General features: G+C 48.6%; 1 protein-coding gene across 1 annotated transcript in view; it reads left to right on the forward strand.

The window, feature by feature from the left end:
- Positions 1-17,594, forward strand: part of SSH2 (slingshot protein phosphatase 2) — a 70,378-nt gene that overhangs the window by 43,651 nt on the left and 9,133 nt on the right. Inside the window, 9 exon segments of the mRNA XM_048967273.1 lie at positions 1,950-2,014; positions 5,922-6,043; positions 8,345-8,413; positions 9,173-9,238; positions 10,348-10,542; positions 12,261-12,354; positions 12,468-12,596; positions 14,636-14,682; positions 16,021-16,167. Coding sequence (XP_048823230.1) covers positions 1,950-2,014; positions 5,922-6,043; positions 8,345-8,413; positions 9,173-9,238; positions 10,348-10,542; positions 12,261-12,354; positions 12,468-12,596; positions 14,636-14,682; positions 16,021-16,167 — 934 coding nt within the window.

Genomic DNA, 17,594 nt, shown 5'->3' on the forward strand with positions numbered 1-17,594 from the left:
GCAGCCCGTGCATGCAGTGATGTTTCAAGTGGCCATGAGAGCATTTCCTAGGAAGGCTGAGGGACCTTGCAGAGCTGCCTCCCTAACTCAGCGCTGGAATCCAGCATGAGGAGCAGCTGCCTAACAGGAAATAATTAATGCTCACACTCATTTCTTTGTGTCACCTTCAGAAATGGAAATCGCTGGTTGCTCTGGCTGTCCCACCCGGTTTGCTGGTGGTCCCTCACTGTGCCATTGGCACACTGGCCTCGTGCTGGGGGCTTCTGCACTCCACCAGCATTAGAGAAGGCCTGGAAAGGATGTAGGTTCCCTGCAGCTCTTGCCATCTCTGGATATTGTAAATCAGTTTTAAGATCCCATCCAAGCTGATGCTTTGCACCTAGCTTGCCAGCTTGGGGGACACAAAGACAGCTGCTCACTGCTGCACAATGTGATAGGAAGCAGCAGTCGTGCCACGAATGCCAGCAGAGCTGACAGCTCTTCACAGGACAGGATGTGATATCTTTGTGCTGATTCTGGCATGCTAAAACCTTTCCTTTGCTTTTTCTTCATCCAGCAAGCTTACAGAATGCATTGTGTGTTTGGGGTTGAAAATGCTGCAAGCTGAGCGAAGTGGGCTGGAGAGGCAGTGCTTTATTTCCAGCTTTGAAGCTTCCAAAGCTTTGAGACAACCTAGTAGTCCTGGTGGTTTTTTCTGTCTCCGGGAACATCATCTCTTAAACTGGTTCCTACTGTTGAATTAGTGGGAGCAGTAGGTGGGAATGGTGACATTTTGGGGAGGGGAAGGCTGAGATGAAGCAGCTTTGGTGTCATGCTGCTCAGTGGTGCTGGGTTTGCAGGCACCTGAAATGGGGGATTGCTGCCCCCAGCCCTGCTGCACTGCTGCTGAGACCTGCTGAAGCTGTGTGCCTCTGCCCCGGGTTGTAGCAGTGCTGACATGGGGAAATCCTGTCTCTCACTGCTCCCCTCAAGGCCGTGCATCCTATAGATGAGCTGGCCCTTCCTGTGCTGTCTCCCTGAACGAGCCCTGTGCCTTGCAGAGAACAATGTCCTCGGGCAGGATGTGCCTTTGGGTGCCTGTCACCTCTGTGTGTCACTCCTGCAGTCCCACCCCCAGCTTATAAATGCTCTTCCAGGGCACTGACTCATTCACCCTTTACTGAAACGTGTTTAAAGGAGGAAGGAAGAGGAGAGCAGTGACTGCTGTGTGCTGTGCAGCCTGCTCACAGAAGCATTGTCATCCCCCCACCATAGTGGGGACTGCTCCAGCCCTGCTCTGCACTGGCTCTGGAAGTCACCACGATGCTCCTGTGGGCACCTCTCTTGGCTGTCACATACCTGCTTTAGGCTCCTGTGCCACTCGGGTCCTTTTAAGAACACTTTGTAAACCAATGCAGGAACTGATCTATTTTTCTTCTGCTTTTCTTGGCTTCACCAGTAGAAGAGCAATGGGCATTTTTTAGGAACAACTATGGTTGCTTGGTTTTTGGGTGGTGGCTGTTGGGTACTTTGATGGAGTTGGTGTATGAATGTAAGGCGACATGTTGTGCTCTAAGGTTGGACCAAATCTCACTTCAGAGAGGAGTCCTTTGTCTAGGTGAGAGCTTGCTTCAAAGTAATTAGCAGTGTGAAGGAACTGGCAGATTCCTGCTTTGAGCCATGTAGTAGAGGAGATGCTGAGCCATGGGAACGGAGGCTACTGAAGTGCTTTTTACTTCTGTTAGAAAGATAGCAAGACTGAGGAGCAGAGAGCCTGGTGAGACAGGAACAGGTGAGCACAGAGCAGCTGGCTGGTGGATGGAGGTTTGTCATCTCGGGTGGGTGGAAGCAGCAGTGCTCTCTGTGCTGTGTCAGGTTTCTCAGTGGCCGTTTGCTCTGGCTGGGAAGCCAGGAGCCTGCATGTGATCTGGGGCTATTTTTGTGCATTCACTTTGCCCTCTTTCCTGCAGGGGATCTCCAGCAGCACCTGCAGGCCATGTTCATACTGCTCCGCCCAGAAGACAACATCAGACTGGTAGGCTGGCTTTTTTGCTTATCTGTTCTCCTGAATATAAAGGTTAAGTTTCTCTGGACAAATACACCTGTGTAACTCATGGAGCAGCTGTGTGTGTGTGTTCCTGTGGTTTCATCATCAGATCTTGGGAGTCTTCACTGCAACCACAAGGAGAAAAAAAGCAGCTGGTTGTAAAAGACCCACCTAATTGATTGTGCAGTGAGATAAACCGTATGCATAGCAGGCTGCCTTTGTCTGAGCCAAGTGCTGAGTAGTTTTCTGCTCAGAAAGTTCTGTAGCAATTGTCAGAGAAGCTGGGTGAATTAACGTGGTGTCCTATTTAATGTCAGCAGTAGGTGTCTCTGACCAGCATGAATTCCTGTCCTTCCATGTCAGTTCAGTTGGATTCCTCACTATGCTCTATAACTGCTTGCATCTGAAGAGGCTGTGGCTTATGAGCAATGAACATGCAGGATCCCCGTGTAGCCATGCTGATCCCTATCGTTCTGGTTTCTTTTTTTTTTTGGGGGGGGGAGGCTGTTGAAAATACCTTGTTACTGTTCATAACATTGATGTGCATTAAAGATCGCCAGCAGCTGGAAAAGAGGAGTGAGGAATCCTTGTGGGATATGTTGAAGTGCTCTGCAAGGTCAGGCACAGTGGCAGTGTCTCTGCATCACTCATCACTTAGTAGCTTCAAGTGCCTTTCCCTGTGTTGCATTGGTGCATCCTAGCAATGTGTGCCCAAAGCAGTGTTGCCATCCTCAGAAGTGTTATTCTGGCACCTCTGGTTTGTGGAATCCTGAGCTGGGAGCTGGGCTGATCCTATGAGGATGGCTAGAAAATAGCCAGGATTGTGACAGAATGCTTCAACTGTTAAAAACAGCTGTGGAAAAGAATTTGCTGTAAGCAGATTGAGGGACCTGCTCCCCAGCACACCTTGCTGTCGTGAAAATGTCAGTGAAAGTGATGGGAATGGATGGGGGGTTCTCAGAGCCTTTCAGAATCCCAGCCAGGGTTAGAACCTTGGAAGCCATTGAACAAGTCATTGTTCAGCAATATCAGTGGCTACATTGTGTGATTTGGGACAAATTAGCCTTAACAGCTGAATAAGGACTTTGTGGGCTGAGACATAAACCCTTTTGTTCACAGCTACATTTGGAATGCTGAAATCTTGCGTGAGGTTAAGTTCGATAGTCTACTTGAATTTAATTGATTCTTGACGAACGAAGGGTGTGCAGAGCTGCTATGGACTGTCTCATAAAATAGTAGATACAGATGAGATTTGAAATATAAACAGTACTGAGAGAAATGCATTCTCTTCTTATGTTGGCTGCTGTCACTCTGAGGGCAGACTTCACAGCTCAGAGGGCAGCAGAGAAATCTAATCCTCTAAAAACCTGCACTTATATTTTGGAACAGCTCTTGTTTCTGTTGGAGCTGTTGGCAGAGCTTTGTAGCTTTCAGAATCAGGAATGGTATGAGTGTAAATGCAGTGGGAAGCAGGAAAATGAGCTGGAAGTGTAGGAACTGATTTGAAGACTTCCTGGAGAGCAGCAGAGTGGGGAGCTGTGCATTTCTGTGTGTTTTATTATTAAAGAAGGCTTCAGAAGACTTGAGCACATTTTTTGGTCTTCAAATCAAATATCCCAGTGAGAAATGCATTCCTGTATGAAACACCTGTTATCTTGTAGCATAAAAAAGAGCAGCTCACACTGACCTTTCCTGTCTTGGAAGGTGCAGTTTGTGAGGGCTGATAAAACACCACATTGTAGTGCTGATGAAACGAGAATGTGGCAGAAGATAAGGTTGGCTTGTGGGTAGGTGAGCCTAAAGCTAAGAAAAACATTGCTGGTCCTGGAAGGACTACAGAGGACTTTTGGTTCAAGAAAACAAAACTGAGGAGAAAGAACCTTCTCGTCTCATTGCAGCCCCTGGAGCTAGGCTGTCCTCCAGAGATTGATTGGGATTTCAGCATCTTCATTTGAAAGGTATCAGACCATTTAGTTACTTGGTGCACACCTACTGTTGGGTGAGAGTAAGAGCCAGTGCTTAATGAAAAGGCTGCTCACCAATCTGTCATCTGCTGGGCATTTGAACCTTTATTGTAACTTTGGAGCTTGACTGTTTTATTATTCCAGGAAATTTAGCAGAAAGGATTATCTGCTTTGTTAATGGTTCTTCTCTTTGTGGGGAGGGTGTGAACTGGATGTAGAGAGCCGCAACAAGCCATGCCCAGCTTGTCTTAATTGGCCTCTGAAAATTCCACCCCAGGGCTGGGAGCTGTGTGACCTTTGGCCGATGTTTGTCTTGCCCTGTTCTGAAGGGTCTTGCATTGAAACCACATTTCTAATTACGGCTAGCCAAATTGGTTTAGCACAGTGAGTTAGCTTATGTTAATCCTTGAGCAGCAGAACAGAGCTCTGTGTGGGTGCCCTGGGCACAGGGCAGTGTTGGCTGCCTGCTCCTGTTGTGGGCAAGTCTTGGTTTGGATCTTCATATGTGTGATAACTGACCACCAGCGCCTCGATGGCTGCTTACTGCTCCAGGTGGAAGAGCACCTTTGTGTTACTGCACGTGGTTAGTTGTACAGACAGCAGAACTCGCACCTTGAAGGCCTGACCTCTTTGACTCTCCGTGTGACTCAAGGCACAAGAAGGACAATAAGGCTGGTTTTAGCATGTCTTATCCTTAAGAGATGAAGGTGGAGCACGGTCTGACTGTACAGAGCACATCTGTCCACTGGCGTTGGCGGAGTTTGTTAGCTTTTGGTCCAAGAGAACAAGCCTAGAAAGTGCAGCTAGCACTGCCTCCTGCCTGCACTTGCTGCTGCACCTGGCACCAGGGCTGCTGCCACATGCTGTCATAAAGTTTATGGTGGGTTCTGCCACGTCCCAAGCTTGAGAATGCTGACATGAGATTTGGGATGGTAGCAGTGGGGTCTTGAGGAGTTCAGGCTCTACTTGCAGAGGGTGTAGAACACAGCTTTGAGCTGAGCTGTTCCAACAAGAGGAATTCAGCGGTGGGTCCCTGGTAGCAGGCAGGTGCCAGCCCACAGCTCGGGGCATAGCTGGAACACACCACGTCCTGCTCAGCCACGTCAGCTCTCTGCAGACCCCGCTCAAAGTTCAAGAAGCAGCTTAGCAAAAAGATAAACACTGAAGCCAGACAGTGTCTTCAGGTTGGCTTAGGCTGTCCAAAGTTAAGATGCGTAATTAAGACATTTCCTTTCTAGAGATGTCATAGTTTCTCTTGTTGGGACCCTGTGACTAAAATAATTACAGACAGCTCAGAACAGAGTCCAAGAAGTATTGCAAGTAAGCATTGCATGCTGTGAGTGTGGATAGCAAAGCTGGGCTCCTCAGCAGTGTGTCTGCAGGGAGATGCGCTCAGCCCACTGCGGCTCTCGCTGCCTTTTGGCTTCTAGAGGAGCAGCCTCTTATGGGCACAGCCCCATAACTCAGAAATCCTTTCCTGCCAGGTGTGCAGTAGTGAGATCTAGCAGTTCCCTCATTATAGAGGAGAAAAGCTCAGAGGGCCGGCAGGAAGCCATGCATCAGTCAGTCTAGCTGTCTGCCTGGGAAGCTGAGAGCACGTGATACAGACACGCTCTGGTTCACCAAACGTGCACGAGGGTCCCCACGCTGGGGCTGCTTCTTGCTCACAGCCTTGGTGGGGCACAGCAGGCTAATGGCCAGGTGTGCTGAAAGCACAGGAACATCCCCCTTATTCAGGAGAGCGCTGTGAGAAGGGGAATCATTTGCTTCTCCCTCTTCTGCTGACCTCCCAGCTGAGAATCAGGCTGGCTGGCCTCGTGCATCACATCACTGCTTTTCTGGCTCTCGCTCAGTGTGGCAGGGTGGCTTGTGAAGGTAACAGTGTGCATCTTGCTGGCTCTGCTGCTGATGTTTCTTCTTCATTTCCCCAGGCTGTAAGACTGGAAAGCACATACCAGAACCGCACTAGATACATGGTGGTTGTATCTACCAATGGCAGACAGGACACGGAGGAGAGCATCGTGCTGGGGATGGATTTCTCTTCTAATGACAGGTACTCATGTTGTCTGGGTGGGGAAGTCTTTGTGTTCACCCATGTGTTGAATAAAGTTTAGCAATCGCTGTCTGGTGTCTGTGCTTTCTGGGGACTGTTTCAGATTTTCCAGCCTGATGCCTTTCTCTAGAACCAGAGTTCCTCTTTTGCTTTTCGTAAAGAGGTAGAAAATAGGAGCAAAAGAGCTCAGGTCAGCATTTCCTCCACGCCTCAGGCTTGTGTGAGTACCCTAAACTGAAGTGCCCTAAGTGGCCTTTGAAAAGTAAGGTCCCAAAGCTCTGTGTCTGCACAGTGGGCACAGGGAGAACTTGCAGCAAACCAGAAAGCTGCAGTTTGAGAAGTTGGGCATCAGGGTTCAGGAGAGCAGCATTGACTATCAGACAGCACCGTGCCAGGGTCCTGGGAGCCTGGGCCTGATGGGAATGTCAGGGTTGCTGATGGCACAACTTGTCTTCTCCCCAAGCATTAGTGTGTCATCAGGGTTTAGTGCTTTTGCTTCCTTCATTTTAATTGCCACTGACCTCTCCAAGGGTTGGGGAATGTAAGTGGGAAGCAGCAGCTTCAGGCATAGAAGGGGACACTGCTCTCTTTGAAAAGAGCACAGGGGGCACGGAGCTCTTTAAAGAAGGTAGAATAAATAATGGTCTATGTGAGGAGGTTTTTAAATGTAACAAGAAAAAAGATATTCAAAACATTCTGGAAGTTTTCATACAGATGCTTTGTTTTTTTCTAGCTCTGACTTTAAGCACAGAAATGAATCTCACTGCTGACCCTAGCTGCTAGAAATTACTTTCGGGTGGTTAGCAGGGTCACTGGAAAACCTTCTAGAACAGTTTGGCTAAAAGGAGGTTTTGCAAGCAGCTTGCTGATGGTGACAGCCATGCTTAATTTCAAGTGGTTGGATTTGGATGCTTTGCTCAAGTGATGCCTACTGAAGAGAGAGAGCAGTCCCAGGCTGTGCGTGCACGCACAGCTATGGCTCAGGGATGCTCTTATGGCAGTGCAAGAATAACTTGTCCTTGCACAGGTTGCTGTGAGTGTGGAGCCCGCTATTGGCTGGGATGTACCAGCACTGCCACCTTTGATAACTGAGAGCTCACTGGCATTCAGTCTTTAATAACATAGAGAGGTGGTTTTAGCTGTCTCCTAGAGTTACTCAGGTTCTGGATGGTCACTCTGATACACCCTCCCCTAGCCCACTTGCTATTTATAATTCCATATAGACTTGTTGCTATGGGCTCTGATAAGTGGTTGCTGAACAGTATCACTAAAAATACCCCGGCCACCTTGGGAAGCCTTTTAAAAACATATCTTTCCATGAGCTCATCTCATGTTGTCAACAGAAATAGCTGCATGCTGCAGTGTCTCCTTGTGCTGGCCGCTCCGAGGCGTGTGTTTCTGGGGCTTTGCATCTGCTGACCCATGGAAGCCTCAGGTCTTGCCTTTTTCCCCTTCTTCTCAAGGGCTAGCAGGTCTGGTAGGCTTGGTGGAAATCTGAGGGCAGCTAGAGCAAAGCATAGGAACAGGAGACAAGTGAATCTGGCCCTTCTTGAAATGATGCCTTTGTTATGGAGCAGTCTTAGAGCTCTGCGAGGCCGAGCTTTCCGGTCAGACTGCCTGCTGTGGGTTGTGCTGGGGTTCCCCTGCCCTTGTTTTTTTCCCATCACTTAACTTCTGCTTTTTCATTGGCCTTCTGCTCAGCCTTGTAGAAAGCAGGTGACTGGAGGCAGAGAGCTCTGAGCAGCTGAGAGAGGAGTGGGCTTGCCAAGAGGTGTCTGCTCAACCACGGGGCTGGGAGAGGGTATGGGGCAGGAGTCAGCAGGAGGTGGCAAACTGCAATTGCTGACCTGCCCTGCTGACAGTCACCCAGCCATTGCACTGACCCCAGTTCCCAGCAGCTGTGGCTGGGGGACGAACAAGGAAACAAAGCTGTGCATTGCAAAACCAGAAGTAGAACCAAACCTGCTGGAGCCTAGGAGGGACAAATCTGCAACGAAAGCCTTGAGCTGACCCAAGGCTGAGCCCCTCTCACCTTCCGTGCAGAGCTTGCTGCTTCTCAGTCCTGTTCTGGTGTATGTTGACCCTTAGAGCTTGCTTCAGAGAATACTTCTGTACCCTGTGTCTGGGTAATAATCCTTGCCAGGCACCTCTGCAAAGCAACACTGGCTCTGAAGCAACAGTGGCATCTTTTCTCTTTTTCTCCCAAATAAGCACAAACCTGCAACCATTGCTGTGAAATTAGGATAACAGTGCTGCAGTGAATGTCTTGACCTTTTTTCTTTTTTTTTTTTCCCCCTACAGTAGCACTTGTACAATGGGTTTGGTGCTGCCACTGTGGAGTGACACCTTGATCCACCTGGATGGCGATGGGTGAGTGCCTTTGTACTTCTGGCAGAGGGTCTCTGTGTGCAGCACGGTCCATGGAGAAGGGTTCAAATGACTTCAGAGCTTCAGCAGATCCAGCAGGCCTTCTGCTGTTGACCTGTGCCGGGTTAGTAGACCTAAAGACCCCGAATCACAGCGTCTGTGACAGGGAGCACCAATAATTGACTTATCTGTGCATAAACACGCACTGAGACAGTGGCTCATGTGTGTGTTTAAGCTGGAGTAAAGGAGCTTTCACTGGCGAGTGGGTGTGTAGTGAAAGCTCCTTAAAGGGATCCTATTATGTGTTCCTCCACCACGCTTGCAGCAGGCAGCGTTCTGCTGAACATGAAGTAAGAATGATGTGTCTCTGCCAAGTAGACGCCTGACTGGCAGGCTCCTGTTTGTGCCAGTTACAAAAGCTGTCCAGTATAGCACTTGGAATGACTTTTCTTTCCTCGGTAGCTGCCCCAGGATCACTTTAGCTGCGCTCTGTTGTTCCCAGCTGTGGCACTGAATTTGAGTTGCCAAGGTAAACAGCACAGCACTGTCCCACTGCCTTAGCTTTGTTCCTGAAGAGCAACTGCTTAAAAAAAAAAGAAGTCACCCTAGTGCTTTTAGTTTGCTATTTTGATCTGTTTTCTAGCTGAGCTCAGCAGTCTGCATAGGACCAGTCCTTCACAGCTCTAGCCTGCTGCAAACTCTGTGCTGTAACTGGAAAGCTGCTTTTGGGACACGTTTTTACTGTGCTTCTTTTCTCCACAGCGGGTTCAGTGTATCCACGGATAACAGGGTGCACATATTCAAGCCGGTGTCCGTGCAGGCGATGTGGTAAGCACTCACTGTAATCAGTCCCAGCCATCCTTTTTCCAGGGTGTTTTGGCTTCTTGGACTTTTAAGCAGCAGGTGCTGCTTTGCATTAGTGGTACCCTGAGCCCTATTCTACAGCCAGCACTCCCCTTCAGAGATGGGGAAGGAGGGCTGATGCCAGAGGACAAAAGCTGCTCACACCAGGGCACAGCAGTGAGCTGCTAACAGTGCTGGAGCTGCGCCTTGGTCTCAGCTGTGAGCAGGAGGAATAGGGTCGTTTTCTTTGCAAAGCACTGCTGCTTTGGATCCCTCCAAATCAGAGTTTGTTACTGATAGGAGCACGCATTTGAAGTATTTTATCTGTCATAAACCAAGAAACACACCCTGTACGTATTTTGGAAGTTTCCCTCTTCAGTGAGACATAATCACTGTGATGGCGAGAAGGAAAGAGAAGCCGCCTGCATTTTTCTTTCCTTTTAGGGTGGTTCATGTAAGAATGTAGTGGCCATTAAAGTATTTCTGGCTCAAGCTGCTTTGCATTGCAGAAATACATCCCCTGCCAGAGTGTCAAGCGACTGTGTCACCCCAGTGGTTTTGACCTGGATCCTTCTGATCACAGTCAAAGATTTAAAACGAGCTAAAAATAGGAGAGGGGGATTTGTTTCCCAGCAGCAGCTGAAGAAACTTGTAACATCCCTCGTGCAGAGAGGAGGGAGGGCAGGCAGGCCCTTAAACACCTCTGTGAAGTCAAGCCTAAACCCTTGGCTGTGCAGCTTTCTGCGTGCAGTTCCCATCTGCCCTGACCCTGCACAGGAGGATCTGTCAGAGCACCCTGTATCAGGGACACTTGTGTGCACTGTACTCTGCTGCAGGCAGTTGCACCATGTTTTGGGGCCTCTGCCCTCTGAATTGTGGCCACCCTTGCTGCTACCTGGACAAGAGGAATATGTCTTGGTATGCTTCAGTGAAGTGTGCAATAATCCACACCCTGTCTAGACAGCATCATAGGCTGCTGCACACAGCACTGGGCTCTGTACCAACTGATGGGACACGAGCAGCATCCTGGATTTGGCAGCTGCTTTGTGCTCAGTGCCATCCTGGTAATCCTGCAAGTGTTTTTCCCTTTCTAGGTCTGCTCTGCAGAGTTTACATAAGGCGTGTGAGGTGGCACGAAGCAACAATTACTACCCAGGGAGCCTCTTCCTCACGTGGGTCAGTTACTATGAGAGCCACATCAACTCTGACCAGTCCTCGGTCAATGAGTGGAATGCTATGCAAGATGTGCAGTCCCACCGGCCCGACTCGCCCGCCCTCTTCACAGACGTGTGAGTTGGTTTGGCTCTGCTGAGCTGAGCTGTTTGGCTGTCAAGGAGGAGCCCTGTTTCCACAGAGTTTACTCTTAACTAGATCCTAATGAGGAGAGATTTCCTGCTGGGGGTAATAAATGCAACCCTGGTTAGGTAAACACCAGTGCTGGAAGTTTTGCCCTCCTTGGACTGCCTTACATCTCCTCCAGCCTCTGTTTCCATTCTGTTTGTTTACCTTTGGCTTTAGGCTCTCAGATCTTTGCGTGGTAAGTCTTGTATTACTGCAGTAAGAGAAGGTGTGGTGTAATCTGGTACCCGGGCCTTCCTGTTTGCTAGTTTGTACTCTGGTTTCCAGGCCTGGTGCCTTCCAGAGCCAACAGGTTTCTCTGGACTTTGTTCTTACGCCAGAGTGTGTCTAAGCACATGGAACAACGTGGTCCTTTTTCCTTACTCAGTTCTTTCAGCTGTGAAGTATTGAGGTATGGACCTGTAAGGCTCTAGAGAATGGGGACAAACAACGGTACCAGTCTCTGGAGAGCTCAGTAAGTGTGGAACAGGACCCAGTCTGCCTCCAGCTAAATGCTTGGGTGTCTGCTGATGTCCAAAACAGCGGCTAAAGTAGACGTGCAGTCAGTTTGGAAAGGCAAAATTTGCAGCCTGTGTCAATACACAAAGGGTTACAACCCCTGTAATAAGTAATTGCTGATGATACTGATAGCATATAACTTTAAAGTACTCTGTGACCAGATGTGATGCCAAGCTTGAGGGCTTCATTGCCTGCTTTGTAGAAGAAATAATTTCATGAACTCCAGCTGCTTTCCCACTGTAATAGTGCTGTAGGTTGATTTGTGCTCACAGAGACCTCATTTTGTTGGAGTTCAGTGAGTGAATAATAATGCTGAGGCAGTTATTCAGCTGTGAATAGGTCTTCACACTTGATTGTTTTTTAATATACAAGGAAAACGCCTGAAAAGTTCTGGCAGGCTTTCAGATTCATACTGTCTTGCAGCTTTTCCTCTGTAAACTTTGGGTAGCCCCTTCTTTCCCCATTGGCAGCAATTGAATCATCTCCTGGCGACACCTGGACAGCATTCTCTTATCTGAGTCCTGGAATAATGCTTGAGGTTGAGGAAACTGGCAGCTTGTCTGATTTCTATTCACAAACCACTGGTTGGCCACTTGTAAAGCAAAGTGTCTGCGGTTGCCATCCTGGCAGCTTTGCAGAGGAACAGAAAGGTGGTGGGAGATGTGACTGCTGGGCCCCTTCTGAGATGATGATGGCTGAGACAGCTCTGTGCTGCTGCTCTGTTGCAACTTCCCCTGGTGTTAGCCAGGCTATTTTTGCAGCTGGTGATAAGGCCCCTGGCAGCAGAGGCTGGAGGAATGCACAGAGGCTTAGCTGCACTCTCCTCTCCATGTAAGGAGCTTTGGAGCTGTTACCTTTCCAAGAAAGGTAGGGAGAGGCTGAGATATTGCTCCAGAGAGTATAATGCAGCCTTCCCAATTTAAATTTTACCAAATACCAGAGGTTCTGTGGATGACTGCAATGGATTAGGAGCGTTCAGTTGGTCCCTCTTGTACAACTGGGAACATAAACTGGGCTTTACAGTCACTTGAATTCCCTTCAGCTGAAGATGTGTTTAGACAAAGTAGCGAGGCTGAACAAAACCAGCTCTAAAATCACCACCAATCCAGTTCCTTTCCCACCCAGTGACTGTGTTGCTCTCTTCTGATAGCCCAACGGAGCGGGAGCGCACAGAACGACTCATTAAGACCAAGCTGAGAGAGATCATGATGCAGAAAGATCTGGAGAACATCACATCAAAAGAGGTGAGCAGTGAGGGAGCAGCAGTGCGAATTGAGAGAGTTCTCTGTGCCATGGAGAAAGGCCAAAAGAACAAAACAACTCACGTGGTGTCTTTGTGTTCCTCCACCCCACCCAGATACGCACGGAGCTGGAGATGCAGATGGTGTGCAACCTGCGGGAGTTCAAAGAGTTCATTGACAATGAAATGATAGTGATCCTGGGGCAGATGGACAGCCCCACTCAGATATTTGATCATGTCTTTTTGGTGAGTGTGAGAGGGGGATCCAAAGAGTTACAGCTGTAAACACACCTAACCCTTCTCGCGCTGCCTTGGTTGAAGCAAGGGATAGAGAGGAGCTTCAGGGGCCTTTAAAAGAGGGTTTGGCTGATCCTGAGGTCAGCATATGCTGAAGCAAGACAAGACAGCAGTGCTGTTGAACACTTCTTGGCTATGCTACCTTTTGCCAAGCTGTAGTCCCTGTCACTAGATGGTGGAAGGGAAAAAGCTTTTAGTCTTAATTTCTTTTTGGGGCTGTTTCCCCTGGTGTAGTTTTTATGGCTTTAACTGGTTAGGGTACCCACGTGTTAAATTGTGTTTGGAAAGAGCATAACTACAGCAAAGAGGAAGGGGAGGGGAGCTGCTGGTGTGAGCTTGTGTGAGATTCAGGTGAAATTACACTTTGGTAACAAGGCAAGCTCTGAGTTCATGTGATCCAGCAGGAACAAAGGGGTTTAACCAAGGATTCTGGAGATCAGTCACTTAAGGAAACACGAACGTTTCGCCTGTTAATGTTTTGCTTGCTTAGCTGCCTTTCATTGCTGCTGGGGCCTGTCTAATTACTGCACCTCCTTCTGATGAGTCAGCTCTCTGGATTTCCCAGCCCTGAAGGAACGGACACAGGTTTGGTTGGGCTGTCTGAGCCTATGAGGTTGGCTCGACTTGAAACAAAGCTGAATCCTTTTGGAGCAGCTGGTCTGTCCAAGCAGAGTCAGCCTCTCCCAGTCTGCTGAAGCTTAGACCTGGGCTGTGGCTCAGAAGGGATGGTGGATGTGAGCGCTCACGAGGAACTGCGGTGGGGCAGAGCCAGGAAACTTAAAGTATCTACGATGTAATGTGTTTGTGTGGACTAGGTGTCCCCAAGAGAGACTTGTTAGAGGATTGCAGTGCTGGTCAAAGGCAATGCAGGCAGTTCAGTCCAAAGCAGAGCTTGGAACCTTGGCTCTGAGTACATTTAATGGGAACAAGACCGTAATAAAGAGGCTTGCAGGCAGCACCAAGGAGGAGGGCTGTGTCTGATGTCTGGAACAGAAGTGTTTGCAGAGCAGGCTCTGTGGTGAGGAGCAGTGCTGCTGGGCCGGGCAGCAGCTTCTTCATGCAGGAGCATGTATCTGCAAAGCAGGGGGTTCTGAGAGGCACAGGGATGGTTTCTGTTGAATGAAGGTAAGAGCCCTGTGGGATCCTGCTTAGGGAGTGCTAACAATAACTAAGCAGGAAGTAAGAAACCTGATGGTGTCACTGATTGTGGAGCAAGGGACGGGAGAAAAGGCTTGCAGCACTGTACTCTGTGCCTGTGGAAATGTGGAACCTGTGGTTCTCAGGCTGGAGTTAAATTGCCCTTCCTTGGCCAGGAAGTGACAACGTAAAGCTGACTAAGGCAATATAGCAATAAACTTGTTGGCAGATGCTGAATAGTAACCATGAGCAGGGCTGTTGTGGTGTCAGTGCTGCCTGGGTCCTTCTTACATCTGAGCTGTCCTTTTGTTAGGAGCTGTTTCTGTTTAGGACAGGGGAGCAAAGAGCTCACAAGCCATCATTTGTGAAGGAAGCTGTTGTGTGAGCGGCCTTGATCTCAGCTGAGGTGTTTGTGTTTGGGCAGGAAGCAAGCAGTGTGCAGGCCCTGAGCATGCTGCAGAGATGAGGGTAAAGCCTGATTGTGTCTTTGCTCACACGGGCTTTGAGTATGGGGAGATGTGTATATCAGGTGAGCTTATGGGGTTGCTGCCTTTGATGTATGAGATGTGTGTTTCATGTATAAAGAGCACCTGGGTGGTTTTAAACGCAAGCAGGCTCTGCTCTGTGGGGCAGAGCTGTCAGCAGCCTCCAGGGAAAGGGTGGAGAGGGCTCAACTGTGCTGGGGGTTCTCAGTGGTTTGCAGGAAGTATACAGTGCTGGGTTCCTGCTTTGCAGAGCTGTTAGTTGCTTCAGAAGGGATCTGGATGATGGGTTTGCTGGATCTGAGGTCCCTGGATCCATCAGTTGTCCTTCATCTGGCTGATGTGTCCTATTGCATGTTTTCCCTGCAGGGCTCTGAATGGAACGCCTCCAATCTGGAAGATTTGCAGAACAGAGGGTAAGTAGCTTCAGGCCATCAGCTTAAAAGCAGGAGCTTGCCCTCAACACTTGTCTATGCACTAAACTGTACCTGCTGAGTAACCTGAGACTTGTTAAAGGGTTTGCAGATCTGAACAAGCTCTTGCTTCCTCCAAAGTCTATGTCCCACAGACAGGCACCCTAAAGTAAAAGAATCTCATTCCCTGACCTTCACTGACATCCCCTTGGTGAACAAAGGAGGCCAGCAACCTCATAGCTACAAGCAGTAGAAAGCTGCAGTTAACTGGATGCTGTGTTGCTGGCTCTGTGCCCCTCTCTTAAGCCTTCACCATTACTGGAGCCTGGAGCTCCAGACTGCAGCAGGAAGGAAAACGTGTGAAGGAGCATTTGTTCCTTTGAGTGGGGCCCAGTAGGAAGTACCGTGCTGTTGCTCTAGGGCTTAACAATGGGGGCTGCTCTGCTTTCTGCCTTTCCTTCAGACATAAGGTTAGAGTGTCCTCTCCCTAGGTTGGGTGGATCTGAGCACCAAGATTCTGTAATTAAACCATTACTTACAGGTTTAGCTGATTTATGCCAATCCAGTGGAAAAAAAATAATCATTGCTGAGCTGAGTTTGATAGCAGACTTCTGCTCCATGGAGAACCAGTGTAGCAAAGTTGACTCATTAAGCCAAGGGTCTGCTGCAGTTTCCATGGTCAGGCAGGTCCCACTTGACTGCTAATGATCTCATACCAGCTAGAGAGATGGGACATCCCTCACAGTGCTCTTCTAAGTCTGGCAACCCAGCATGAGTGCAGCTCATAAACACCTTACAAGTGACCCTCAGGGCTAAGGGACCTGGGTGGAGTGGTAAAAGCCATATGCTTTCTCTCTCTCTTTAATCCCAGGAAACTTAGGGAGAAGAAATAAATCTTCCCAGTGGCTCACTGTCTGTTAGCTCTCTCTGTATTTATTTTATACGTTAGTTGAACTACAGTAGTGCTCCTGAGCTTGTGCCTTCCATCTTCTGTGTTATTGCTCCAGCAGAAGGAAAGACTCACGAAGGAGCTTTGAGAAAGCATCCAAGCACAGGCAGAATGGGCTGTGCAGGAATGTTAGCAACACTCAGAGCAGAGAGGTGATGGGCAAGCAGAGCCACCTGACAGATGTGAGGAAGAGCTCTGTTGTCTGTTAGGCAGCATTTCCTTGCTCTCAGCCCTAATTTCCAGGGAGGTGCATTCAGGACTGCAGCTCTGAATGCTGTGCATTTTCCAATCACAAAGGGAGGCAGAGTTGTTTCCTAGAAGCTGTGATGTGTCTCTGAATCCACTGCGTTCTGCACAGTCTGCAGTTTTACCTGCTGTGTGTCTCCATGCAGGGTGCGCTATATCTTGAATGTGACTCGAGAAATAGATAACTTCTTCCCTGGCCTTTTTGAGTACCATAATATTCGGGTGTATGATGAAGAAGCAACAGATCTTCTGGCTTACTGGAATGATACCTACAAATTCATCTCCAAGGCAAAGTAAGTCTTTTCAAATCAGACCAAGTGCATTTAGAAGATATATACGAAGCACTTATTACTTTCCCAGTGATTTTGTCAACTAGTTTTCTTACTTGCCTGCCTAGACATTCATTTTGTGGTCTCCATGAGCTGTCATTCTTGCATCTGCTTGTAAAAGGAGCAGGTAGGACTGACAGGAGGTGATCTCTCCTGTATCAGGGAGCTAACAGTTTACCTGCTGCTGAAGAGACACAATGGGTCTCCAGAGTGCTGGTGGGAGGAAAAGGCAGTAACAAATGGAGCAGGGTTTGTCAAAAGTAAGAAGGAAAATTGTGATATATGAGCACAAGCATAAGCTGTTCCCTGCTTTGCTAGGCTGTACTGTGAAGCCTACAGTCTGGAAACAAGTTCACGTAGTGTTATATAGAGCAAACTCTTCCCTTTTAACAAGAGAAATGCCTGCATAAGTCTCTGAGCTGTCAGTTACACCGAGTAATCTGATAGTGGATGTTGAAAGTTGTCACTTTTTACTGCTAAGATCTGTATCCCAGTTATACGAGCTGTCTCCAGTTAATTCAGCTGCCTTTTTATGGGAAAACTGGTCAGAAAGCAGACTGGCATATGTTGCCTTTACAGTATTGTTTCCATTACAGCAGTCTGTCTTCTCTTAACTGCAGCTGGTGCTTGTGATTTCTCATAGCCTTGAAAAGCTGACTTGTTTGAGTGTGGCTCTCCTGAGCAAGTTGTAGATACGTATTTTATTGAAGGCTGTTTCTTTATAAGACATCACTGTTTTCCCTTGAGTTCTGGCTTTGAAGTGTTGTCATCCTCAAGTACTTTTCTGCCCAGAATAATTTCCACTTGGCTTGAATTGCTGGGCCTCAGTTCTACATGCGATGTGATGGAAGTGAGGAGTCCTTTAGGCTGGAGCTGTTACCATACCCCTTCCTTTGTCCTGTCTGCCTGCTGGTCAGGGGTTGTGCTGGCCAGTGGTCTGAAGACTGCTGTAAGGGTTTCTCAGCTTTGTAAATGCATGAGGATGGCAATTCCTGGGGATGACAGCACTTCAAAAGCAGTACTTAAGGGAGAACAGTGATGTGCAAAGACTGCTGTAGCGTAGAACCCCCTGACAGTGCAGACATCTCTGAGCAGTGTGGCTGCAGGTGTGGGCTCAGGCAGCTGTGATGGCTTGCTGAGGCTCGTGGCTGTTTGTGCTCCATCGCCTCCCAGTTTGTTCTGTGGGAGCTTCATGTGGCTGGCAGCACAGAAACCTGGCACATGAAGGAGAAAACCCCCAGGAGCCAAAGTGAAATTTTCTCAGCCTTCACTGTACCGGTGTGCAGAGGTCAGAGATAAGGGCCAGCTAGCCTTCCTCCTCCATTTCATGGCAGGCAAACACCTCTGAATTCCTGGGAGCAGTGCTGGCTGCCCACATGTGCTGCCTGTAC

This window comes from Lagopus muta, chromosome 20 (genome assembly GCF_023343835.1).
Source record: "Lagopus muta isolate bLagMut1 chromosome 20, bLagMut1 primary, whole genome shotgun sequence".
NCBI classification, from domain to species: Eukaryota; Metazoa; Chordata; class Aves; order Galliformes; family Phasianidae; genus Lagopus; species Lagopus muta.